Source organism: Heloderma suspectum, chromosome 7 (genome assembly GCF_057233095.1).
Source record: "Heloderma suspectum isolate Gila_16-S chromosome 7, 16-S_ref, whole genome shotgun sequence".
In the NCBI taxonomy this organism is placed as follows: domain Eukaryota; kingdom Metazoa; phylum Chordata; class Lepidosauria; order Squamata; family Helodermatidae; genus Heloderma; species Heloderma suspectum.
In genome coordinates this window covers 57,089,281-57,116,669 of record NC_139464.1, presented here as the reverse complement: position 1 = coordinate 57,116,669, position 27,389 = coordinate 57,089,281, and the positions used below count along the sequence as shown (strand labels likewise).

Below are 27,389 nucleotides of genomic sequence, written 5' to 3'. Positions count from 1 at the left end.
CATGTATAGGCTCCCACCCTTAAAGTTTTAATTTATCCGTCCAACACAGGGGTGGACACCTTGAATGGCCCTGAGGGACAAGTTGTATGGCCCAGGGGCCACACATCCACATCTACACACATCCTTACCCAGATTGCTGGGAGGAGTTAGAGGCCTTGTTCTCCTCAGCAAGCTTGACTGAGGTTGCTAGGATGAGGGTGAGGTTAAAGACTCCCCACCTTCCCAGCACTCCTGCTCATGTTTGCTTTAATCTCACCCCCAATCCCAGTGATTTTGAGTGGCATCACTAGGATGGGGGCAGTTAAAATTAGTCATACCCCCTCTTTCCCAGCATTCTCTTCTCAGAAACAGGTACAATGACAAGAGTCATCCCCACACACCCTGTTTCCCTGCAGAATGTTCTGCTGGGAAACAGGGCACATGAGAGAGCCCTGCAGAACCAGAATCCCACAAGCAGAATTGGTGTGCGTCCAATTCTGCTATGAAAGGCAGGGATGACTCTCTTTGTGTGGCCTTTGTGGTATAGGTGGTGGCAGCATGGCGGGGGCGCAGAATGGGCACCCATGGTGGGCCACACGTGGTGCCCACCCCTGCTTTAAAAAGCCCATGACCAGGCTGTGACACAAAAACGTCAGAATTTAAGCTCAAGTGTAGTCTCCATGACAAGACAGGCTTCTGTCAAAGGCCCTGGCAGGAGCAACTACTGTATGTTCACTGCTATCAGTGCTGCTGATTTTGCAGTTACAGTAGCCATGACACTGCTTGGTGGGAGACAATAGCAAGGTTCATATTATTGCTGACTGAGGACCAGCCAGAGCAGCAGTGTCCACAACTGCGAGATGGCTGCTGACTAGTGGGGAAAGAACGTGGCCAGAGAATTTGTACTCAGCAAAGAGGTTCAGCATTGTTGTCTTGGAGGGATGGGAAGGGTCACTGCCCCACTTAGGAAGGGCATGCACGTTTCACCATTTCCCTTCTCTGTGCATGCCCTTTCCCAGGACATTGCCCTCCTCTCCCCATAACAGCCCCACAACGTGCTCCATGCATTTTACCATATAGTAGCAAGTGGGCACAGCAGGGGATAGAAAGCCATACCGGTTTATATTAACAGCTGTTTGCAGAATAACTGGTTTATTGCAAGATGAGGTTTTGTAAAGTTGTGTCTTACATCTGAAAAAAGCCTATAGCTCAGGAGTATTGATTGATACTTATGGACACTTGCCTTATACTAGTCACTTCCAATGCTCACATATGGGCTTATGAAACAGGCATTACCAGAGTTTCCATTTGAAAATGTAAAGTTCCCCTTTAGTAGTCAGAATGTTGTAATTAAGACACAGCGATACTGACCTTCATTAGCGACTGAGAAATTTTAAAAAGTTGAATTAAATGTTCAGGATTCTCATCTTTCAGGTCATTTCCATCAACCTAAACACAGAGAAGCAAAGTATTTCTTGAATATTATGAACATTATACATTTGGACAGTGTAAACACACAATTTCCATTGAGTATTTACACGACATGATGAATTCATCCTGCACAAGTACCTTGGCCACTGTGTCCAGCAAATTATCTGCTAGCTCCTCTTGACGAGGCAAAGCATCAGGATCTACTCTCATAAGCTTCTTCCATTCTAAAATGGGTGCCATCTTGAATGTTCATTTATCTCTGTTCAAGTAGAAAAGATGTTCTGAAAAGACATTATCATACAAAAAGGTAATTATTTACATAAGCTAATTACAAAGAAAGTGAAGGTTTACTAGATATTATATTCAAACACTAAACAGAAGTGCGAAGCATTAGGAAGCATTAAGACTAGAATCCAAAGACCCTTGTTTCTGTGCTCAAATATTTCAGCTTCACTTCTATTTGTATCTCCTGAAAGTGCATCACTTTCTGGAAGACACTCTTACTTTTAGGAGCACCATCCAGAGGAGATGGAGAACAGCTATAATGGTGAATATGAAGAAACATTGTGTGTGAACCTTTAAACACCATCCTAAAGAATAGAAACAGACATGCTTTCGGGTTCTTTTAACTATCTATTTCCTTGTCAGATATCTATATCAGTATCCAGAAGACTTGGCTATTGTGTTAATGAAATTCTCCCGTGTTACACTTAGAGGTGTAGAAAAGAAAGTAATATTATTTATTTATTAATTCATTTCTATACTACCCAATAGCTGAAGCTCTCTGGCAGTTCACAAAAATTAAAACCACAAAGCACAGCATAAAATAATATAAAACATGAAAACTTAAAACCACAATGTAACAGTACAACCAGAATAAAACCTAGCAGCAATACAGAAATTTAAAATACCAAAGCTTTGGAAGGTAAAATGCTAAAATCCTGGGAGAATAAAAAGGTCTTCACCTAGCTGCAGAAGGAGTACAACATAGGTGCCAGGTGAACTTCTCTAGGGAGCTCATTCCACAGCCGGAGTGCCACAGCAGAAAGGACTCTCCTCAGTGGCCACCCACCTCATTGCATTTGGCAGGGAGAAGGGTCTATAAAGATTATCTTACGGTCCAGACAGGCATATATTACTAGTATTTATTATTTATAAGATTTATTAGCCACTCACCTGGCCAGCTACCCGGCCATTCTATGCAGCGTACGATACAAATAACACAAAATACAACATAATCAACAAAACAACATTGCTCTAAAAAACCCTTAACCCACCCCAAATGCCTCCCTGAACAGCCAGGCTTTCAAAGGCCGGCAGAAGCTTACCAAAAAGGGGGCATGACAGAGGTCTCTAGGGAGGGAATTCCACAAAGTAGGGGCTACCGCAGAAAAGACCCTCTCCGTCCTCATCAGCCTAGCTGTCCTGGCTGATGGAACAGACAGAAGGTCTTCCAAGGCCAATCTTGTTGAGCGGCATCCCTGGTGTTTCTGGAGGCGCTCCTTAAGATAGACCGGACCTGTATAGGGTTTTAAAGGTCAATACCAGCACCTTGAATTTGGCCCGGAAAACAGCTGGTAGCCAGCGCAACTCCTTCAGCACTGCAGCAATGTGATCGCGCTGGCAGCTGCCTTTAATCAGGCGAACCACCACATTCTGCACCAGCTGCAACTTCTGAACCATCTTCAAGGGTAACCCCACATAGAGCACATTACAGTAGTCTAGGTGAGAGGAGACCAGGGCATGAACTATTGATGGGAGCAGATGGTTAGGGAGGTAGGGGGGCAGCCGCCATGTCAGATACAGTTGGTACAGCACTGCCTGGCTCACGGCCGACACCTGAGCCTCCATGGAGAGCTGGGAGTCTAAAATGACCCCCAGACTGCGGACCTGGTCCTTCTGGGGCAAATGCACTCCATTCAACACCAGGTCAACATCCCCCAACCTCCCCTTGTTTCCCACCAAAAGTACTTCAGTTTTGTCAAGGTTCAGTTTCATCTTATTCCTTCCCATCCAGCCACTCACTGACTCCAGACATTTGGACAGGGTTTCTACAGACACCCTTGGTGAGGATTTAAATGAGAGGTAGAGTTGTGTGTCATCTGCATATTAGTGACACTGCACCCCAAACCTCCTGAATATAGCCCCCAGCAGCTTCACATAGATGTTAAATAACATCGAGGAGAGAATAGAACCCTGTGGCACCCCGCAAGTGAGCAGTCAAGGGTCTGAAGTCTCCTCCCCCAGAGCTACCCTCTGGTACGTGCCAGAGAGAAAAAAACGGAACCACCATAATATGGTGTCCCCTATGCCCAACCCCTCCAGGCAGTACAGGAGGATACCATGGTCAACAGTATCAAAAGCTGATGAGAGATAGAGGAGAACAAGGAAGAAGCATTCAACCCTTTCCAAAGACCTCCTCATATCATCCACCAAGGCGACCAAGGCTGTTTCTGTCCCATACCCAGACCTGAAGCCCGATTGAAATGGATCCAGATAATCGGTTTCTTCCAAGTGTGCCTGTAACTGCAATGCCACCACCCGCTCAATCACCTTGCCCCAAAACGGCAGATTCGAGACTGGGCGAAAGTTGTTCAAGTGTTGGGGATCCAAGGAGGGCTTCTTTAACAGCAGTCTTATCACTTCCTCCTTGAGGGCTGATGGCATCACTCCCTCCTCAAGGGAGGTGTTCACCACCACCCTGATCCCCTCACCCAGTCTCTCTCTGACGCTCGTAATGAGCCAAGATGGGCAGGGATCAAGTAAGCACGTGGTCAGCCTTAAAGATGAAAGCACCTTGTCCACTTCATCAAAAGGAAAAAGCTGGAACCGATCCCACACAACCGGTCTACCACTGGCTGCCCCTCATTCACTAACTGCATCCACAGCACATGGAATAGCACTCTTGGTCCAGTCGATTTTATCCGCAAAGTGTTTTGCTAACTCGTCACAGGTGGCTTTAGAATGCTCCACTTGTTCCAGAACAACCAGACTGACCAGGTTCCAGACCACTTGGAACAGCCTCCTGGGACGGCACTCTACGGACACAATACAGGCAGCATAAAAACCCTTTTGTGCTGTTCTTATTGCTACATGGTAGGCTGAAGCTACAGCTCTTTGGAGTGAAATTTCTGCCACCGGTGCTCTAGCTTTCTTCACCTCCCACTTCAGAGCTTGTAACCATGGGGTGAACCATGATGCAGTCTGAACTCTGTTCAGGGGGAGAGTGCATTGTGGATATACCCCCAACTTCCAGATCACTCCCCACCTCTCCGGAAACAAACACAAGGTCTAACGCATGACCAGCTACATGGGTGGGCCCAGTTGGAATAGGGTGCAGCTCCCAGGAAGCCATGGTCTCCATGAAGTCCCGAAAGGAAGCCATGGTCTCTACACTGAAGTCCCCCAATACCAACACACGCACATCAGAGACCACTTCAAGCACCTCAGCCAGGGAGTCTGTCATGCCAGCCTAATATGGGAATTAGACAGGTATGTAGGCAGTATCCAATGGGATGCTTTCTCCCCCACCAATTCTTTTCTGCCATACCGATTCCACTGTGCAAGTGGTAGGTCCCTCCAACTGTGTTGCACAAGCGGGACCCACCACTTACACAAGGGAGATTTAGCGTTTCCTAGAGGAAGCCCCAAAATGAGCAGAAATGCTCGTTTCTGGAAAGAGGCAGGTCAGCAGAATTCCCTTAGGTGACCACCACCGGCCTGCCTCCTTCTAGAAACAGGAATTTCCGCTCGTTTTGGAAGCACTAAATCTCCCATGCATAGGGGTGGGTCCCACTTGCACAGTGCAATCGGCAGGGTGGAAGAGAACTGATGAGGGCAGAAGTGCCCCATTGGATTCTGCCTTAGGGTTTTAATTCCACAAAACTCTAGTCCTTCTGGATATATAAAGATTTAGTAGTGGCCTTGAGTAGCAGTAAAGATTTCCCTTCTAAATATTTTTTTGAACTTCTAGAAACCTTGGGACTTCCCTGGGCCTGCAGATCTCCCCCTTGTGCATAGATGATACCATTCTGGCTACCACCCTCTTGTCCACAACTGGTGCAATGTTGGCTAGATAAGGATCCATCCTCAGAGAATGAGTTTGCTATTAATATATAGGATTATAAAGTGACTCAACAGCTAGACACTGTACTGTAATTATATTAAACGGAACAAACCTGCCTGCAGGCTTATAGTCTAAGAGACAACACCATGAGGAAAGGGAGAAAGAAGATTAGAAATGTGATTAGAAATCCGAGGCACAAGAGAAGAGGAACCTCTAGTCTTGCCAAGCTGGTACCACATAATAAAATAACTATAGCTAAAGCTATTATTTGCTATTAGACTGATTCAGTTCAAAAGCTCACAGGTTCACAAAGTAAGTATTTCTCAACTAAACCATATTCAGAGCAAAATAAAGCAGATGTGTATGGACTAGATCCAGATTAACTCAGTAATGCTTTAGCTATAAGAATGTTAAGAAGAGCCATGCTGGATCAAACCAAAGCTGTAGTCCAGCATCCTTTTCATACACTAGCCAGCCAGATGCTGATGGGAAGCCCACAAGCAAGACACAAGTGCAATAGCACCTCTTCTGTCTAACACAATCTCTCAAGTGTCTGTTTCTCCCTCCTTCCTAAAAAATCTGTCTGGGCATTAAGGTTTGCAGAAGTGGTTGCTACCCAGGCTAGGCTATACAAAATTACAACAACAAGAAGTCTTGTGGCAATTTAAAAGGCTAGCAGATTAACTGTGCCTTAAGCTTTTGCAGACTAGGGTCACTTCACCAGATGCAGAACAGAAATACATATCTGTCTACTCTAAGCCCAAATGTATGCAAGATGAGCACATGCAAGAGAAATACGTATCTTGCATATATTTGAGCTTCACATAAAAACATTCCCAACTTGCATTTCATACACTGGTTCCTATGTTCCCCCCGCCACCTCTATAAATATACATCTGTCAAGTGAGAATAACGTTTCATGTATCTGCTCTAGTCCAGCAGAATTTATGCCACAATAAATCTGCATTAGACTGCACACCTAAAACACATTAGAGAGTAAGCACCATCGTGCACAACAGCATTTATTTCCCAGTTACTATGCAAACGATGGCACCATAAGTCTTAAGAGGTGCCTCAAGACCCCGCTTCAATATAAAACAGCAAGTAACAAGGAAACAACTCCCACCACCCAGTCAGCAGCACAGTAACCAGATAATAAGCCTTTTACCCCCAGATAACTTGAAGGCTGAAGGTCCGTATAATCAAAGCTATGGTTTTCCCAGTAGTAATGTATGGCGGTGAGACTATAAGGAAGGCTGAGCGCCGAAGAATCAATGCTTTCGACCTGTGGTGCTGGAGAAGACTCTTACGAGTCCCCTGGACTGCAAGGAGGTCAAATCAGTCCATCCTAATGGAAATCAACCCTGATTGCTCATTGGAAGGACAGATACTGAAGCTGAAGCTCAAATATTTTGGCCACCTAATGCGAAGTGAAAACTCCCTGGAAAAGACCCTGATGCTGGGAAAGACTGAAGGCAAAAGGAGAAGGGGACGGCAGAGGATGAGATGGCTAGATAGCATCACCGATGCAATGAATATGGACTTAAGCACACTCCAGGAGAGAGCGCAGGGCAGGAAGGCCTGGCGTGCTATGGTCCATGGGGTCACGAAGAGTCAGATACGACTGAACAACAACAACAACCTTGAAGGCTGAGCGTCCTGAAAAACCCTTTCACATAAGAGCAGTGTCAATAAAAGTCAACCAAGAGTCTTGTTGCACCTTAAAGACTAAGGGCACAATCCTACATATGTTTAGGCAGAAAAAAGTCCTACAACTCCCAGCATTCCCCACCTATCCATGCTAGCTGGGGAATGCTGGGAGCTGTAGGACTTTCTTCTGTCTAAACATGCATAGGATTACATCTTAAGGGGGCAATCTTATGCCTGTTTAGACAGAAGAAAAACACCTACAACTCCTAGCGTTCCCTAGCCAGCATACCTAGCTGGAGAATGCTGTGAATTGCCTAGAAAGAAAAAAAAGTCCTACACACATAGGATTGCAAATTTGCATTCAACAAATTTATTCTGTTCTCAGCTTCCCTGGACACTGTCCGCTTCATCAGATGCGTGAAGTGTTAACCGCAAACTGGCAGATCTATATACACAGGAGCAGAGTGGGGAATTGTCAGAGGAAATTGTCAGGGGGAACTGCACTGCAAAAAGTACAGACAGTGAGGATTACCTGAACTGCTGCCATTCACAAGACGTCGTTGGGCGATTACAGAGACGTCCCGGCCGTGGTGCGCCGATTAATGGTGCGGTGGGATTGATTCACGTTTAAGCCAATAGGTTTCCCCCAGAGAAAGGAGTCTGAGGACTGCACCCCTAACCTTTCCCCGCCCGCCAAGGCTCCTCGCTCCGCTTCGCGTAAAAACGGGCAGGAAAACGAGAGCGGCCCGTCCCTCGCCAAGATCCCCGCACGGCCCTGGCCAGCCTGGCCCACACGTCGTATCTAATATCTAAACAACGTAACCCTGATGTGTTTGTCAGCTACGCGGAGAAGTCTCCAGCCCCTCCCTCCTCCCTTTCTTCGCCCTCCCTCCTCATCGCCACTCACTGGTTTCCTCAGTCGTTAACGGAGGAGGAGGAGGAGGCCGCTGCTAGGCGACGCCATCAAACAGTCCTCACCCGGGAGTCAGAAGGACCCGGATATTCTTAAAATTGAGCGCCTGCCGAGTCAAAACTCCCGCGGGACTACAATCCCCAGAGTGCCCAGGAGGGTCCTCGCCGGAGACTGCAGGTCCCAGCATGCTTTGCGTGAGGAGCCCCTTACGGCCGCGATCGTCAGCGCGGCTTTACGCGGAGGAAACGGGCATATGGGCTCCCGCTGCACGTCACAGCCTTTAGGGAACGAATATGGCCGAATGAATGGGGGAGCGGGACAAGGCACTAAAGTAGAGACTACATGTCCCAGCATGCTCTCCTCCGCCCAAGAGGTCTAAGTTCCGCACTATCGCCCGCCTGGAATGCTGGGATTAGCAGTCACGCCGGGAGGCTTCCGGCATCCTCGTCGAGCGCCGCGGGTGACAGAGCGAAGGCGTGCGCCTGCGCGGCGGAGGAGGGAGTCTTCGGGTGCTTGCTCCGTGTTCAGGTTGCACAGAGAGGCGGGGCTGAGCGGGATGAGACATGGCGGTCATGCTAGGCGGCCCCAGGTAGAGCTCATGCGGAGCACGAAGCGCGGGCAGGGACTGGGGTCTGGGTCCTGCGGGAAGCAAGGCGGCTCATGCCTGTGACTTGCCCACGAAGGTAACGTGAGGGATGGGGAGGCGGGTTCCTGGCTCTGCCTTTCCCAGCTACGGAGGAAAGAGCTGGAGCTTGCCCGCCGAGTGCGGCGCTTACTCCAGCGTAACGATGCCCCTCGCTTTGGGAATTGCGGAGCGGCTCTCGGGTGCAATTCGGTAGCTTGCGGTCGCCGTTCAAGTGGGCACTCCTATGGGTGTACTGCTTGAAATGGGCATCTCCAGGAAAGGCTTGTGGGGTCTGGGGTAAGTGTTCACACGTGACGCTTGTGAAGACCCGAGTTATTTATTTATTTATTGTATTTTTATCCTGCTCCTCAGCCAAAAAAGGCTCCCGGAGCAGCTTACGATCAATGAACAAACAAGACAGTCCCTGCCCACAGGTTTACAATCTTAATCTTAAGGAGTTAGATCCTGGGTTTTTTGTAGTTATTCGCGGGGGCGGGGAGCGAGAAATGGTTGTTTGCAATATGGAGACTGCAAAAGAAAAAGTTACATACCACACGGTAATACCGAGTTTTATCCAGCCACATACTGCACCGTGGTCCCACATTCCCCCAAAAGACACACATGCAACACAGTTCTGTGCGTGATTACTCAGAAGTAAGTCCCAATGCATTCAGTAGAATTCACTCTCTAGAAAATGAGGTTAGCATTGCATTAAGACCCTATTTAAGGTAAAGGGTCTGAAATTAGTTGCAGCTAACTTGTCCGATTGGTTTCAGCAGGACTTAAATGATGGCTAACTTTCTCTAACTTTACAAAGCATGTGACAACTGATGTGCAAACCTTGCAAAGTGTGTGTGTGTGTGAAGTTTCTCCTTATGGTGTTGATCGAGATACAAGTGGGAATGTACGATGTCTGTCGCTATTCCACATGTAACAACCTCTGGTTAAAAATATTTCTTGGTCGAAGCTGCCATAGAATTCTCTGTGGGGAAGATAAATATATCTGCCTGTGCACAATAATTACATCTAAAGTAGTTTCTCAGGCATTACATTCTGCACTTATAGTTTATGAATGAAGCTTGTAGTTGATGGGGTCTTACTGGCATGTACAGACTTCCAGCTATTAGACTTGGCATCAGTCTGATACATTTATACAAACATAGTTCTGATTGATGGTTCTTTTCCCCTCCTGCACCTGTCTTTGAGATGAGAAGCATGAGAAGGCGATCTGCAAGGTTGCTTTGTCTTGTTTGCCCTGTTATGCTAAGCTGCCTCGAGCAGTTTGGTTGAAAGGCAACCTAGCAATTGGGCTGCCCAACAATGTTGTTTGTACCAACAGCCTTTTTCTAATGGTCTGCTTTCCTTATTCATGTGACTGTTGACTGTGCTTTGAACATATGCCTGAAAAATATTAATCTGCTGCACGTAAACATTCTTGATATCATCAGCCTGTCACTTCCCAGACTGTCTTTAAGTATCAATGTGCAGGCGTAGTTTTCTCATAAGTGCATTCTTTTTTCTATGGCCAGACAGAGGTGTACATGGTTAAGTATATATTAATAAACATTTCAAACCAATTAATGCAATTCAGAATGCCTAGCACTCAATGCAGAAGTACTATTTGACTTCATTCCAGTTCTACAAAGTTGCTTTTATGTACTGTATAAGCTGTATGTAATGGTTCAGGCCACAATCCAATAGTTCTTAAAGTGAGTCCAGAAGCTTCTGCTTGTCCAGTGGAACTTCTAACTTTTTTTCTTTGAACAACGGATTCTCATGCCATATCACAAACTTCTTTTGAAGGTTGTTTGGACTGGTGTTTTCACTTTTAAAATTCAAAGTCACAGTGTGTATATAAAACTATATATATGGATCTGGATTTTAGTCACTGTATACATGCCTGGGGGTGGAGGGTGGTTACATATTACAAATACACATTTCATCTTCCCATATATGTCAGATATACTACTCCAGCATTCCAGAATGTTTGATTTCCTAAGGAATTCCTCCCATGTTCTTTTTTCCCCTTCTCCTACATGAGAGTTTGTCCAAAAGACAGCAGAGAAGGAGCCTGATGGATCTCTGCCCAGAAGGGTCTTCCAGAGCCCCAGCAATGCCATGAGCAAGGATCCCTCTCCTAAGTATTCTGCCTTGGCATTCAGGACTATATTTGCAACCATAAAGTTATTCATTTCCTTTTTAAAAAATGGCCAGAGCAATCCTAGGTAGGAGGAGTGAAATGGAAAACGATCTGCCACTTCCAAAGATCTGCTGGTCAGGGTAGGAGGTAGGGAGCGTTTTTTGCTCTAGAGCTCACTGGCAGTACTTTTCTTCTCCTTTTTGCAATCCTCCCCCCCCCCTTTGGATTCAGTGGGGACGAAATTACTTAAGACAGCTCTAGGCTAGCATAACTAATGGGCCCCCTCAGGGGTACTGAGGTGCTTTGGATTGAAAGCTGCCACTGTCCCAGCCCTGGAATGTCCTGATTAAGGCCTTGCTGACAGCAGAAGGTCTCTGCCCATGGAGCTTTCCATGGCTGCAGTGGGGGCTGCTGGGGTGGGCATATCCCCCTACCAACAAAAGGGCACTTCTTCCCCCTTCTAACCACTTTCAGCCAGCATCTCTTGGAAGTTAGGTTTTCTCTCCTAGTCTTGAATTCCTTATACATGAGCATATACTGGTCCAAATGGCCATGCAACATTGATTGATTGATTGATTGATTACATCTATATCCTGCTTTTTTTCCTCCTAAGGAACCTAAGGCGGTGTACACAGTCCTCCTCCATTTTATCCTCACAGCAACAACCCTATGAGATAGGTTGAACTGAGAGTTTGTGACTGGCCCAAAGTCAGCCAATGAGCTTCCATGGCCAAGTGGGGACTAGAACCCAGATCTCCTGACTCCCAGTCCAACACTCTAGCCACTACACCACACTGGCTCTCCACTGACATGGTGGAATAAAATATAAATGTTGATGTCATAGGATCCAACTCGTTTAATAGATTTGTTTTGTAGCTGCTGAATTATGTATATCGGGGTGGGCAACTTGTGGCCCTCCAGGTGATGTCCCATCAGCCCTCGCCAGCATAGCCAATGATGATGGATGACGGGAGTTGCAGTCTGATAACATCTGGAAGGCCACAAGTTGTCCATCCCTGATTTAGATACTATAATTGAATAACTAATTCTTTAAATATCTATGTAGTGCTTGTTTTTATTTATTTTTTTCCTCAAAAAATTCAAAACTGGCTAAAACAAGAGGTGATATGAAACTAGATTCTTATGGAAACTGCAATCCCTGTATACAGATCTGATTATATAACCACTTTATGCAGGACTAGCAAAGGAACCGGGCTTCGCATGGATTGGAATAACTTAGTTTAATGCAGGGAACCCTTCAAGCAAACATACACAGCTGTCAAAGTTGGAAACATTCTGTCTGCCCCATCTGAGTGAAGACATGCCCGCTATTACCCCTAGGCACAGCACCTGCCATGGTGCATCCCCACAGCCCCCTAAGAGAGGAGTCTGGCCTTGCCATTCTTCTGAGGGTTGGGGGAGCAGCCTCACAGCGGAGGGGAGAGGCAAGCAAATAACTGTGTCCCTTGGCCTACTAATCTCCCGTGGCTTCAAACTGTATAGACTGCAAAGGTATGTCATGGTTAGGGAAGTTTGTCCCTAATAGCTGAAGATGTTACTGTAGGCTTCAACCACATGAACACATTTAAATTAATTGAAATTAGTTGCTGCATTTAAAAAACACATGGACTCCAAAGTGCACACCCCTAGAATCCCTTCAGTATGTATGCCAAGTTTCAGTTGTCTAGGTTTCACAGGCTTGGTACTGTGCTGGTGACGGACAGAGACAGACATGCGCAACCTCTTTTATTATAGATGAGGAGGAAGGCCTTCTCCTGCACTTAACAATTGGGTTTTTAGCTACCAGAAAGAGTAATTTAACCCCTTTATGTCTCCCTAGGGCTACTTAACACAGTGGTGCTGGCAAACATATGAAGCTCTATTGTACTAAATGAGACTACTGGATCAGGTAGCCTAGTACTGTTTACTCCAAGGCTTCTGGCAGAAGCATTTTTCAGCTCTGCTATCTGAGATCCTTTTAGCGGGGCATGGTGGGGAGTAGGGGTAGGAGCCTGGGGTTGACCCTGAGACACTATGCATGAAAAGCATGAGCTGTACTGCTGAGCTAGGAACCATCTCCTTTATTTCAAAGTGATCTATTTGTGTGAGCCTGGATGTAATGGATTTCTGCCCCAATCTTAATACACATTTTGACTTGCAAGTATATTAATCAGATCACAGTGTGAACTGGCTTCCCAAATTATTTCCTTAGGTGGGAGAGAATGTGACTGTGTTGTAATGTCATACTGTAAAGAGCTTGTGTCTCATGAATTTTCAATGGTTTTGGTTTAAGAAAGTTGTGTTCTGCTATGGAGAATCACAGTGGTTTCAGAGAAATTGATAGTATGCTCCCTAAAGATAATCTTTTCTTTCTAGTAAAGATCCACAAGCACCCGGAGGTGATCAGAACTGCTGACATCAATACGGATAAAAAAGTATTTTACACAATGACCCTGAAGGGAATGTATAAATGAAAAAATACTGTGTTTGAATGGTAAGTCTAATGTTTTATTAAAATTGTTTACCAGGCACTGGCCATCAAGTCTGAATAGCTTTTAAATTACTTGGCCCTGTAATCTTGTTTTCTTGATAGTTGTTTCATTCTCATATGAAGAACATGACTGTAATAAATCCTCTGCCTCCCGTGTTATTGTTTGTCAGATCAGAAGCATTAGCCCAAGGTTGTTGACAGAAGCTAGCATGGGCACCTTTATTTCAATGCCTCTTATCCCCACCGCATTTTTTACAGTGGTGGCCGATCTGATTTGATTGGAGAAAGTGGCCTGCTGTCTGTATAAGCAGTACCCAGTGAAATAATATTTTCATTTTTCCATATTTCTATATGGAAAAATGGACTTTCTGTTATATATGGACTTTCTATTATCGTTTTAGGGGGCCAGTAATGTGAAGTGGTATAGAGACTGACAGAGCAATCCTGCTGCGTATCTCCTCCTCTGAGACTGGAGACCAAGCTCCAGCCTCAGAGGAAGAGATCCAATAGTTGATCTCTCTTCCTCCCCCAAGCCCCTCCCAGCTTTCATTGGGAGGGTAGCATGCTGGTGGACTGGACAGAGAGGGGAAAGGCCAGTGCAAAGGTCCTGGCAGAAGTCCCCTAGATGGGCAGCAGCTAGGTGGCTCAGAGGCTTGTCTAGCAAAACATAATTGCAAAGGAGCAGTACAAGGCTGTAAAAGCCCCTGCCATTCCTTCTGCCTTGCATGGCTCTTGCTGGCAGGGCTTAGGACGGCTCCGACATCCCTTGGGTGTCAATCCCATGGGATTGTGCCCTGAGCTGATGAAGGCCCCAGTTCCAATTTGCCTCTTAGCCAGAGTTTTGTTGGGTGGCCCTTCACGAGTCACTGGCACCTAGCCTTGGCCCCTTTAACTACAATAAAGAGATAATTTGTTATTTCTGTTTGTTCTATAGTTTGATGAGGTAAGCTGCTTTAGAAATAAAGTGAATATAAAGATGGCATATAAATGATACTGGCCTACTTTTAGAGACAGCCCTGCCATACAGGCAGCACCATGAAGATGGGATATGATGACATGAATGACTGTGTGAATGGGGGAAGAAGACGTTTAACAACTTTCTGAAGTCTTGGTCCTAGTGAACTGGGGTGTGTGAATGCTCTTCGGGCTCCACTTTTGCCAGCAAAATGTTTCGGGCACACTGTTGTAAAAATTACTGAGATAATGTATGCAAAGCGCTCTGAGCGTGGAATGTGAATACTTTGTATCATTCTTAACTTTTTAAATTGTTGTTCTTGTATGCGAAGGCAGGTGTCCAGTAAGCTTTAAAGTCTGTGACAAAAAAGAATGTTATACTTCAGTTTATATAAAAAATAGTGCTCCAGCGTTTTTTGCAAAGCTTATCTTATTTTTGCAAAGCTTATCCATACTTATCTCCTCTGGTACTGGCAGGTCTGTGTTAACTGATAAGATGCAAGTGCAGATACCTGTAATTCTTCTGGAGGTTTTCTTATCTTTCTTCCCAACCTGGAAGGCAAACTGTTTTTCTCTTCTCTAACTCTGCCAGCCAACTCATTCCCCCCATCTTCCTTCCCCACTCTGGCTCACTTCCCATAGATGCACACTCTGTCTCACATACGCACGTGCACGCACTCACCCCATGCGTGCGCACATATACACACGCCATATATCCATCACGCATACATTCACATCCCTCTCTTCTCACTGCAAACACAAGGAAAACCACACTCGTTTTCAGGAACCCTCCAAAATCCCCCCTAAACCCTCTTTTTCTCTCCCTCCCACCCACAAACAGTCCTTACCCAGTCAGACATACAAGCTCACAAACCTCCCCAGCACTCCCAGGTGGGTCCCCCAGCCTCTGCTGGCTTCTCTGCATGGATTCTAGATACTTGAGTATGTTTCAGTATTTCAGAAGTGTCTGGAATGAATTTGAGTGCCTGGGTTAAACCTGACATCAAGAGCTACCTTCCTGATCAATTCCTAATTTGCATCTGTTGGGTTATTTTGCAGTAGCTATTAGTCTGGATAAGGAGAAACTATAATTGCCAAGTTACCCTGGGGTTTGATATCTTACTCAAGTAAAAGGAATGAATCTTGCAGGAAAGCAGGAATGGGTTTATTAGCCTGTAGTGTGCCAGTTAAAAGGGGGAAACTCCTCCCCCAAGGATACTAGATTCTCTATCATTTTTGACTTGAGGTTAAATGAACTTGAAGCCCAAACTTGCTCATTACAACACTGTGAGTTTGGAAATGATCATTCCTGTTTTAGAGATGAGTGAAATTGAAGTGAACCACACAACCCTATGCATGTCTCCTGAAAAGTAAGCCTCATTGAGTTCAATGGAGCTTATCCCCAATAACATTGCATAGGATCGCTGCCTGAGAGTAGTCCTTCTCCTGCTCTTCTCCCCAGGACCACCCAAAGCAACGATAACTTAGAGATTGCTCTCATATGCAAGTTTACCACTACTACCCTTCTGGTTACTCTGGCTCTTTCATCAGTTGTTCCTTTGTACTGCGCTTACAACAACACTGGCAAAATACCAGACATGAATATGTCCTGAGGTTGTGTGTGGGCCCATCAGTAGGAACATCGAACAGTGTTGCTTGGATTTAAACGATCATTCAATGATTTGGGTTGTGTGAAGGTTAGGCTGAAATGTGTCTTGACCTGTTTCAGAAGTAGTCTCTTGCTTACCCCTGTTGGTAAATCACTCATGTTGTTCTCTGTAAATATTGACTGCAAATGCTTATTTTAACTAAGACAGATTTTTTAAAATGTGCTTGAATCTGTTTTACAGATATAGTTCCTGAGAGTTCTGGAGAAGATGGCTTATGTTAGCCTAAAGGAAACTGCACTGATAGTTGGAGTGGTGGCAGCATGCTATTGGAATAGTCTGTTTTGCGGCTTTGTTTTTGATGATGTCTCAGCCATTTTGGACAACAAAGACTTGCATCCTTCTACTCCTTTAAAAAATCTCTTTCTGAATGACTTCTGGGGGACTCCTATGTCTGAGGTATCTCTCCCATAGAAATACTAAGAGCCATTCTAAAGCACGTTGCTAAGCCAATATGTAGTTTTAGCATGCAGATTTGAAACTTCCGCGCTAGCAGACAGTGATATTCATAGAATACTGATAAATGAGTATCAGACCTCCCATCCACTTGATTTTTATAAAGTTTGTGATGTCCAATCACAAATTGTGATCATCCAGAGGCTAAATAGTACCGGGAAAAATAATGTAATTCAAACAGTATCTTGTCTTTTCCAAGATCTGAGATTAAACTATTTGTAACCTGATTGGCTATAGGCTTCTGTTTTATAATACTAGAATGATTTGCTTACCTATATACGCTGATACCTTTTTTGTTTAAAAAACGGAAAAAGAAAAATCTACGTCTGTGTGTTTTCTCTTTTAGGAGAGGAGTCATAAGTCATACCGGCCGCTCACTGTCCTCACATTCCGTCTGAACTACCTGTTCAGCGAGTTAAATGCTGTTTCCTACCACTTCCTGAATGTCCTTTTCCATGCAGTTGTTTGTATAGTCTTCCTCAAGGTCTGTAAGCTTTTCTTGGACAGCAGGAGCAGTTGGGTTGCATCCTTACTATTTGCAGTACATCCAATACACACCGAAGCGGTAAGTAAACCTGCTGAGGCTTTGTTGGGTTTCTGCTAAGGAAAAGAAGTATAAAGTTCTTTATGCCTGCAGTGAAGCAAAAGGGCTTGCATATTTTGAGGATTGGAAGTAGGGCGAATATCCAGTTAATGCATTTAAACTCTCTTAGGAGGGTCTAAAGAAACTGCTGAAATAAAAGGAGACGCATTTTAATTCTTTAATCAAGTCTGTGGTTTACATCCATCCTTTACAAAGTGCCACGTTCCTGTTACATTAAACTATTTTATTTTTTAATTTCCCCCCACTTTATCTCACAGGTGTTACTCAGAGTAGTTCCCAGCAAAAAAAAAAATAGTACAATAAAATGTCAAAACACACAAATGCAAGAATACTACACCCAAACAACAAATGAAACAGGAGTGTATCTTGCAGATTGGTTAAGTTGCTGTATGCCGTTTTTATTCATCAGATCAGAACTGGTTAAGTCTGAAGGCCTTGAAAAGCCAGGTTTTGGATTCATATCTGAAGGTAAATGGTATCAGGGCTCCCTCAGGAGGATGCTACGCAGAGTTGGCACCACCACTGAGATGTTCTTGCTCCTGGTAGCCATCCACCGAACCTCAATTTGATGGAGGTACATGGAACAGGACTTCATATGCTAAACAGAGGGAGCATGTATGAGCAAAGGTCTTAGTTGCAAACAGTTTTGGACTTTAAAGGCTAAAACCAGTGACGTAAATTAAGCCCCGAAACAAATAGGCAACCAGTGATCTACAACCAAAGTAATATCTTCCAGCCAATAATCTGGTCGTGGGCATTTTGCACTAGCTGGAGTTTCTGAACACTTTTCAAGGGCAGCCCTGCATAGAGCATGTTACTGTAGTCAAGGCTGGAGTTTACCAAGGCATTAATGACTAGGGAGAGGTCTGACTTCTGGAAAGGGCATAGCTGTGCACCAGCTGTCACCTGAGCCTGACAAACAGTTCACCCCAAGCTACAAACTCGACTCTTAGGGGGGAGTGCAGCCTTGTCCAGGTTGTCTGCCTCTACTTAAAGCAGACTGCCAGTCAGCAGCACTTCCGTCTTACCTTGATTGAGGGCCCAACTAGACACGATGTTAAATTTATTTCATTTATTTGCCATCAGCATATGTTCCTTATAGGACTGAGAATAAAATACAATGTTAAGATACAACTGAATATTTAAATCACAGCAAAAACAGTAAAGTGCAGCTGAAAAGAATTTTCCTTTTCTCAGCAATGGAAAAATAAGACCAATTAGCAGCTTAGCCCGTAAAAGCTTCTTTCTTTTTTTTAACACATTGAAAAGGCCTGGGTGAATAAAAACTGGCACCGTAAAGACAATAAAGAAGGCACCAGGTGAGTCTTGCTGGGAAGGCTATTCTATAGCTGTAGTGCAACCACTAAGAAGGCTCTCTGCCTAATAGCCACCCGCCTTACTTCACTTGGCGGAGGCACACAGAGCTGAAGCGCCTCTTCATGGGGCCTGATCTAGGTAGGCATGTATGAAATAAGACGATCTTCCACGTAAGCTGGTCCTGAGTCATTAAGGGCTTTAAAGGTGAAACCAGCAGTTTAATTTGGGCATGGAAACTGATTGGGAGCCACTGCGGATGATAAAGCACTGGCGTAATGTGATCACAATACCCAGTCCCAGTTTGATGAGTCTCTGCATTTAACCTGCAAGGGGTGTGTGTGTGGGGGGGGGGGTGTTAGTGCAAACAGCAACTGCTGGGGGTGGGGAGGATAATTATGAGGACTGCACCAGGCAGGGTGTGGGATTAATCTCCCCCACTGTGATTCTGATGAACAATGCTCCTTTGAAGCCGCTATTTGCATTCCCACACTGGCGCGCACACACACACACACATCCCTGCCGCTGCCCCATCAGGTGAACGGAGAACTCATGCTTCTAACAAGCGAATAGCTTTGATCATTTCAGTTTTAATGGAATGTAGTGCAGACTTTCTATGTATACATCAAACATATCTGCTATACAAATCATATATATCTGCTATACAAATCAGGGCCACAGTCTCGAGGACTTTGCTTTAGGCATGCATAAAAAGATCCAAGGCACACAGCAGGAGCTGCTATATGCTTCTCAGCTGCAGCTCCTGCTGTAGGTCACCAAGAGCAGAATGCAGTTCTTGAACTGCAGTTCTTGAATACTAGAACATGGCACTTCAAGGGGCACTATGAGAGCATGAGAGACCCAGACTTTGGGGGGAGGGATGGCAGGAGAGTGCTTCTTCGGGTTGTTCTGGGGCACTTTGGAGTGCAGACATAACTTAGGATGCCATATTAACAGTGGGACATTTCTCCAAGTTCTTTCAGAGGAGATAAGCACGAGGTGGTTAATACAACGCCTCTACAGACTTCTCATAGCATCATTTTTTATGTGCAGTATGGTCCAAACAACCCACCGCTATCAGGGGCAGCACTGAACTGCAGGAGCAGGGAAGTGGGACGATCGCCCTTGATGCTGTTGCCAGGCAGACGTCAGCATCACTGCCAATAAAGGAAAAGGGCTAGGGAGATCATGGCAGCACATAGAGCAGCCCCCTTTTTTACCTGCTCTTGCCTACCACCTCTGTAGCCTGGCAAAACAATCCTTGTGAACCCGGAACCATGGGTTGTTCATGTAATGACAGCCCATGGTTTAAACAACCCAGAGTTCACAACCCAACAACAAATCATGGGTTCTCTTCCTGGGTCATTCGTGGTTAACAATCCATACTTAACCCATAGTTCCAGGTGTACACGTAACAACAAACCAGGATTGAACAACACATATTATGGATTGTTGTTACATGCAAACCAGGTCATCGAGGCATATAGTCACGTGGCTTTAAGAGGAACTTGACCATTAGCTGCGGGAATTGCATCAGGAATAACTACAAAGAGGATTCTGGCTGTGCTTTTTATCTTCATGAATAGATCCTTTGGAGCATGCCCTAGATTCCTATATTATTATGTTAAGTCTTTTCCCACGTTCTTTCCATCCTGTTAGAGGACAGGCTGAAGCTCAGTGGTACAGTATATCAGGTGTGTTGAACCTGAGGCCCACTGGACAAATCTGGCCCACCTGGGTTCCCAATTTGGCCCTACCATCTTTCCCCCCGATGGCCAGTCGTTTGTGGGTTGGATGGCTTTTGTGCAGTTTTTTCCCCAATCTAAAAGGTTGAAATGTGTCTCCTAAGGCTTAGCAGCAGTAAGAGCTTTAAGCTAAAATACGCAGGTATTTTCTATAGTTTGCCCCTGCCACATTTCTCCTCCCCCTGCCCCCCTGGAATACATCCCCTGAGAGCTTTTCTGAAATGTAATTCTGCCCTTGAGCTGAAAGAGGTTTGACAGCTCTGCAGTAGATGCTCTAAATGCGAAAGGTTCTGGGTTAAGTCCCTGTTGTCTCGGGGTTGGACTGAGAAAGACTCCTGCCCTGAGAGCCTGGAGAGCAACTGGACTGTGAATGATACTGAGTGATATGGACCAATGGTCTGATAATAAAAAATAATGCTAAAACCCACATTAGCATAATATCCAGGGATGTGTGGATTTTGTAAAATATGGTCTGTCTGCGTTTTGCAGGTTGTCAGGTGCCTTTTGATCCATTGTCCACTCATTGACAAAATCTGAATTTTTTCCAATTTTCCACACAAATTTCCCCAATGCACACAAATCCCCCTCAAAATGTGCATTTTCATGTTTTAGCTTGTGGGGAAAATGTGCATTTCTGGCCGGTGTCTTTTTATGTTATGCATTTTTCTACGACTAAATTTGCATAGAAGTCTGGAAAGTAAAAAAAAAACCTGGTCTGCAAGCCCGTGGAATCTGTGCGACTCAGGAAAAGCCGGTCCGTTGTGGAATCCATGGGTCTGATTGACAGAAATCCAAACTCATTTGATTCCATTGCGGATTTCTCCGACATCCCTAGTAATATCTTAAGTAGGCCAATTCAACAATCACAAAATGCTGTGCGCTTCTTTGAGTTCATCGGAACTCTTCATCGGGTAAGATGGTAAACAAATAAAAAAATTGGGGTGGGGGAGGGGAAAAAGTGGCTGATGTTAAAGCCATGGGCTTTGCATTTGGTAACAGCACATAGAGTAGGCTTCTCTGCAGATGCTCATGCTATAAGCATTGATGTCAAGGAGAGGGGGCTGCGTTACGCTCGCTTAACTAGTTACGGATGGTTCCACTGTCTGAACGTGTTGTTCTCAATGGCTCTCTGGTGCATGTACGCATGTCTCCCTTGCATGTTTAAGTCCTATAATGCAGAACACATGTACCTGCCAAAAATACAATGGGTTTAAATGGCCCTGACTGATCTGGCAGTGTGGTTTCTTGCAGGATTTTGTAAATTAATACCAAATCAATTCGAATTAGAAGATAGCTACTTTCTTGTATCAGCCACGTGAGGGCACTCTCATTCTATACTTGACTCACTTTAGCAAAGCAGTGGATAAATCACTACTTCACTTTTTTTTTTAGTTTGCTTTCGGTATTCATCAGTACAGATATCCCTAAAGAGAACATTTGCCCTGTATTCTTTGTCTATTACTTGCATAGCTGTCTTATCTGTGTGATTACATCCTAATTTTGTTTAAGTACTTAACACACACACTGTCTCCTCTTCTATTTAGGTAACTGGCGTGGTGGGCAGAGCAGAACTTCTCTCCTCGATCTTTTTTCTAGCTGCTTTTTTGTCGTACACCAGATCCAGAGGGCCAGAAAACACAATAGGTAAAATATCTGCCATCAGTTGCTTGCCTTTTTAGCTTGTAAGGGCAAATAGTCCACAAAAGCAAAATATCAAAACTGCCCCTTTTGTGTGTTCATTCATAATATGCTTTTTTTTTTTTTCCTTCTGGAAGATGTAGGGCAGCCTTTCTCAACCTGGCGCCCTCCAGATGTGTTGCACTACAACACCTAGCGTTCCCCAGCCAGTCCAACACATCTGGAGGGTGCCAGGTTGAGGAAGGCTGATGTAGAGTCTTAATAGGGAAACATTCTATTACAACCTTCTCCAACATGTAATGAACTGCAATGAGTAAAAAATGGAAAGTAAAACTTCTGATCTCCTCCTTGTGCGTCAGAGGAGGAGTGGGAAGTGTGTGAACCTGGGGAGAGACCAAGCTCATTCCCATCATGATATTCCTTGGTTTATTGTGATGTTCAAAACACAGCCATTGGCTGGGCTTGCACAACATGACAACCCATACTTAAGATTGAGTATGGATTGAGTGTAGGTGGCTGCTGAACCGTGGATTGTTTTGTTGCATGAAACCAACTGCGCGAACTAACCACAGTTTGTTAACCACGAACAACCGACAGTTCACAACCCAACAACAAACCATGGGTTCTCTTTGTGGGTTGTTTGTGGTTAGTGCAGTTGGGTTCACGCAACACAGCAACCCTTGTTTCAGTAACAACCCATAGTTCAATGACAATCCACACTCAACCCGTACTCAGCCTTGAGTGTGGGTTGCCGTGTTGTGTGAACCCAGTCATTGTGTAATAAGGTTGCATTATTCTGAGTATTTGGGGCTAGCAGTGTGATTGCCCTTGATCAGTCCAGCTTGCAAGACGGGCTTGTGCAACACATCCAGTGTACAAAAGAATGAGAAAATTGGCTATAGCTTCCAGTTTACATCCAGTTTACAAAGTATTTTCAGTCTGGCCCTTCGCATTTAAAACTAAGCATTTCCTACACACAGGCTAACAGTCTATTTCTCTCTTTCATTGCAGTGTGGACTCCTATTGCAGTGACTGTGTTTCTGGTGGCCGTTGCTACGTTGTGTAAGGAGCAAGGAATAACAGTGGTGGGAATATGTTGTGTCTACGAAGTATTTATAGCTCAAGGGGTAAGGAGCTTGTGGAATCCAATTGTGTAAGCCTGAGGTTATGCCATGAATTTGTCAGGAGACGCATCTGTTTTGCAGTTAGAATTGTTCTTCTTGGGCACGTTGCTAACGTTTATGATAATGCACTATGTTCACATGACCACCTTATTTTGACAATATACCTGGCTTCCCCCCCCCCCCCCCAATGTGAATGGCAGTGCTGGGCTGAAAGGGACTTAAACCTAGATCACCTCTCTGTCAAAAAGCAGAGTGGTTGGATCGCATTGTACAATGCCCCAAGCGTTGAGGTAGATACCGTGTGCAACAGGCCGATGATGCTTGTAGGATGGTGATCCCTGTCCAGGGGCTACTGTAGTGCCCGCCCACATCGTCACTGAGATCACCCCAAGAATAATAAAAGAAATGCTGGAGGCCTTTTCCAAGGCAAAGAATGGCGAGCACCAAATTCAAAGTGTTCCTACTACTGTCTCGACTGTCAGATGTCTCGATGGCGCAAGCCTGCTTCGGGCATTTGCCAAAGAGGGGTTAGCCGTAAGCAGAGCGCATGCCAGGGGTGCACGCCCCAGCCCCGTCCCCTCCACTCCCAACTTCCCTGTCCCCTCCACTCCCAACTTCCCCGTCCCCTCCACTCCCAACTTCCCCGTCCCCTCCACTCCCAACTTCCCCGCCCCTCCACTCCCAACCTCCCCGTCCCCTCCACTCCCAACTTCCTCATGTTGATAGGGCAAGCCTGCAAGGGGAGTGTAAGTGTATCCAGCTGATCCTGTCAACCAGGAACCCAGGCATATCAGGTACCCTCCTCAGACAGGGCTCTGTAACAGTGGTCAGCCGAATGCTGTTGTTGCGCCATTTGCAAACCTTTTCCATCAGCACAAGGAGGTCAGGAGTGGAGGGGCAGGGGCAGAGTGTGCACCCCCACCTCCCCCTGTGCTTAGTTAACCCCTCTTCAGCAAATGCCTGAGTAGGGCTACATAACATTACTAAATCTAGTAGTTCCCACTACCACTGCTTTCCCTATGTCCCATGCTTCTGGTACAACTGCAAGTGTACGAGCAATTCATTTTTAATTTGGATGCCCTTCAAGTATTCTCTTACATCAGGGATAGCTAGCGTGGTTCCCAGAGGCACTTTTTTCGTACCGACTAAGGTGCCCTACCCTTCCCACATTTTTTTCAATTAATAGATGTTCTTATTGGCTGCTGGGATTGCTGTGGAACAGGGTTCTGATGGTGCTGTTTAATGTGTTGGGGTGCAGACCCCACCTCTGTCTTGTACTCCATCTTTTGGGCAGGTTACTTGTCTTTTGTCATGCCTCCCATGGCAGCCATTTTGCAGTGGTGCCCAGGACACTCTCTCAAATTGCCAAATGTGCCCATAGCCCAAAGAGTTTGCATACCCTGTCTTACATGGTATCCAAGCCTGTTAAGAAGATGTGGTTGTCAGCAAACAACAAGCAAATCCCAAACATGGGCTGCAGTGCCACTAAGTTTCATGCTTCACTGGCACAGTGCAAGGGAAAACTTTTATAAGAATAACCCACATTGCTCAAGGAATCACACTGAAGCACTTTCTACAAGGCAACCACTTAACGGAGTTCAACAAGATCCCTCCCATTTCAATAATTGCTGTGACCCACCCAGGGAGCTTTGGCTAGTGGGCAGTACAGAAATGTAATTAATCAATACTCGAACAGAATATTCCATTAACTCCCTTAGGATGATTCCATGCCAACCAGAATCCTGGCTTTACTTGCGGCACCTCTAAAAAGGCCTGGGGCAGAGGGACTCTTGAAACCTATTAGCGCCTCTCTTCTGAGGCAATAGGGACTAAGTAATCAAATGATTGCCCTCATCAATGTACATGCAACTCCCAGTATAAAAGCTGAGAAGAAAACCGAATTCTTGGAAGCGAATGAACAATAGAAGTGTTCTCAGTTAAAAGTTGATAGCTTTCTAATTTCCTGTACTTTGAGACTTGGTGGTGGTTGTTTTCAATCAAGGCTGAGAAGCTGTAATTGCAGTACTTACCACAAGACACACAAAATTATTTTCCTTTTTCAAAAAAAATGTATTTCAAATTCATTTAGAAAACATGTTTTCCTAGAATGGGTTGCCTGTCATTCGCAGGTCTGTCATTCACTGAAAAAGGATTGCTTATGCCATTTGTAATGTTTAAATATGTTACCATGCAACCCATACCATGCAAAGGCACTCTGATTAATTTTATAGGCTTTGGTCGTAAAACCTGTGGGGTGGTGAATGGCCATATATTGGATAATGAGTTGCACAGTACCATTCCTGCTCATAAAGCCCAACACTATGCATGTTTTCCTGAAAGTAAGTTCGGGTTATTTCCAAATATGTTTGCCTAAGATTGTGCAGCTACTGCTAGGTTAACAGAACATTTGAAAGATAATGTGCACTGGGTTGATGTTAAATGTATTGGTTATGAGGAGAATAGTAATAGCTTACTGAAAAAGCAAAATGTTCTCTTCTGTCGGTATATGGTATATATGATTAAACTAACCAGGATCTAAGGATGGACGAAAGTCCCTTACCTGGTCCCGCAGCTTGCTTCGCGGTGGGGGGGAGGCGCTTCGGTTCTCCCCCCGAAGTTCAGGCCAGGGGAGAGGCGCCCTGCCCCGCCCGGCCGAAATTCAGGCTGGGGGGGGAGGCGCCCCATCCCTCGCCGCCGAAATTCAGGCCGGGGAGGAGCGCCCCGTCTCCCCGGGCGTGAAATAAAAAAGTAAATGTAAAAAACACACACACACGTGATAGGCTACGTAACGATTTACGTAGCCTATCACGGCTAGATTTCCAAAGTCAGCTGTGATAGGCTACGTAAATCGTTATGTAGCCTATCACGGGTGACTTCGAAAAAAAAAAAGCGCGTACGCAAATACATTAAATAAATAGCATTGCCCTTATTTTCGCCGTAGTCTACATAAATCTTTATGTAGACTACCCGGGCCCAAATAAGGAATGCAAATGGCGGCACCCATGGGCGTCGCCATTTGCGTACGCGCTTTTTTTTTTTTTTCCCAAAGTCACCCGTGATAGGCTACGTAACAATTTACGTAGCCTATCATGGCTGTCTGGAAATCTAGCCGTGATAGGCTACGTAAATCATTACGTAGCCTATCACATGTGTGTGTTTTTGGGGTTTTTTACATTTACTTTGTAATGGCGGCGGCGGCAGCCGGTCAGAAGACCGGCCCCCGCCGAAACGCCGCTGAACCGCCACCGGGACCCGCCGCCGAGAGGGACATTCGAAGGAGGTAAGTCCCATCCCGGGGGGCAGCGGGGAGGGCGGAAAATTTCACCGCCAATTTCGGGGGGCCGAATGCGTTGGCATTCGGCCTCCCCGAGATTCGTGGAGAAATTCTCCGCCATCCCTACCAGGATCATGATCTAATCAAAATCAAGCACTTCTGTTCCATTGATTCAATGAAAGATGTGTGTTTGCTTTAATATCTCTTATTGAAATAAATTGGACTTAATGAGTGCTTGGCTTTGGATCATGCCCAAAACTATTTAACAGAGAGAGCAGGTGGGTAATTTCAAGGGTTTTATTTATTTTTACACATGTGACTGTTAAGAAGTGACAAGGGGAATGCTAAGGTATTTTGTTTTGTGTCCTCTTAGAAATTATTTATCTTCATGTAGACTTGTACAGGTTGGCTGTTCTTTCTCATAACAATGAGAGAAGTAAATGTTCTTAGGCTCTCCCAGCTGGCAGCATCCTATATCAGCCTTTTCCCATTTTTTTCCTCATTTTGTCTTCATATTTTTGCAGAGTGTTAAATCCCTGAGTAAAATCCAACTCAAGTCTTACTTAGAGTAGACCCATTGAAATGAATGGGACTCAAGTTAGTCATGGCTAACTTAAGTCTCATTCATTTCAGTGGGTCTACTCTAAGTTATGTATATAGTTCCAGTAGAATTGCCAGCCCTTTATTTCCTAAAACATAATTTGTCAGAAATACAACCAATATAAAAATACCCAGGCAGAGCAATCCTATGGCTTTCAGATAGTGCCTAGGGAGCCATAGGATGGTTCAGATCTCCTCCTCTGTGACCGTAGATGGGTCTTGGATCTTCTCCCCACCCCTCCACATCCCATCCCTTCCCAGCTTCCATGGAATACTTCTCTTCACAACTGTGACCTGGTGAGAGAAGTCAGGGAAAGGGGCACGGACGGGAGAGAGAAGAAGCCAGGATCTGCAGTATCCTAAGGCCTCTCTGTCAACCATCTGACCCACCAAGAGCTAGTTGAGCTAAGAGGCTTGTCTAGCTATAAACATAAGGAAAAGGAGGAATGGCAGACATTTTCACCCCCACCCTCATCCCAGCCTGCCTGGCTCCTGCCAGCAGGGCGTAGGGTTGACGGAGGGCTCTGATCTTGGAGCCCTCTGCCGAGTAGCAATCCCTTAAGATTGCCCTCTTAATAATTCAGTGATGGCTAAGGGTGCAGTGCTAAGCTGCTACTATACTATCCTGCTCTGACATGATTCTTCCCTGTGAAGTCAACCAAACCTTAAGAGTACATGAAATCAAGGATATAACGTGGCCCAACAGTCCTGGCATCTT

At 45.2% G+C, this 27,389-nt stretch overlaps 2 protein-coding genes across 21 annotated transcripts in view; one reads left to right on the top strand and one right to left on the bottom strand.

Moving 5' to 3' along the window:
- CEP290 (centrosomal protein 290) overlaps positions 1 to 8,113 on the bottom strand; it is a 73,639-nt gene extending 65,526 nt beyond the window's left edge. For 10 of the 11 annotated variants that reach the window (XR_014784390.1, XM_084810346.1, XM_084810348.1 and 7 more), the window contains exons 1-3: positions 8,034 to 8,113; positions 1,549 to 1,691; positions 1,351 to 1,428 (exon numbers count right to left, since the gene is read on the bottom strand). Coding sequence is in view for 10 of the 11 variants with exons in the window: in XM_084810346.1 (XP_084666472.1) it covers positions 1,351 to 1,428; positions 1,549 to 1,650 (180 nt within the window). In the remaining variant the exon portion in view is untranslated. Of the gene's footprint in view, positions 1 to 1,350; positions 1,429 to 1,548; positions 1,692 to 7,658 lie in introns of all 11 variants that reach the window. The other variant, XM_084810343.1, reaches the window with a different exon arrangement.
- Positions 8,114 to 8,570: 457 nt separating this feature from the next.
- Positions 8,571 to 27,389, top strand: part of TMTC3 (transmembrane O-mannosyltransferase targeting cadherins 3) — a 43,678-nt gene continuing 24,859 nt past the window's right edge. Inside the window, exons 1-8 of one of the 10 annotated variants that reach the window (XM_084810362.1) lie at positions 8,571 to 8,628; positions 12,645 to 12,713; positions 13,181 to 13,298; positions 16,100 to 16,315; positions 16,719 to 16,937; positions 21,580 to 21,679; positions 22,685 to 22,800; positions 25,029 to 25,136. In XM_084810362.1, the coding sequence (XP_084666488.1) occupies positions 25,059 to 25,136 (78 nt within the window). In that variant the 5' untranslated portion in view covers positions 8,571 to 8,628; positions 12,645 to 12,713; positions 13,181 to 13,298; ... (3 more) ...; positions 22,685 to 22,800; positions 25,029 to 25,058. Of the gene's footprint in view, positions 8,723 to 12,644; positions 12,714 to 13,180; positions 13,299 to 16,099; positions 16,316 to 16,718; positions 16,938 to 21,579; positions 21,680 to 22,684; positions 22,801 to 25,028; positions 25,137 to 27,389 lie in introns of all 10 variants that reach the window. The other 9 variants (XM_084810361.1, XM_084810358.1, XM_084810354.1 and 6 more) reach the window with 9 other exon arrangements.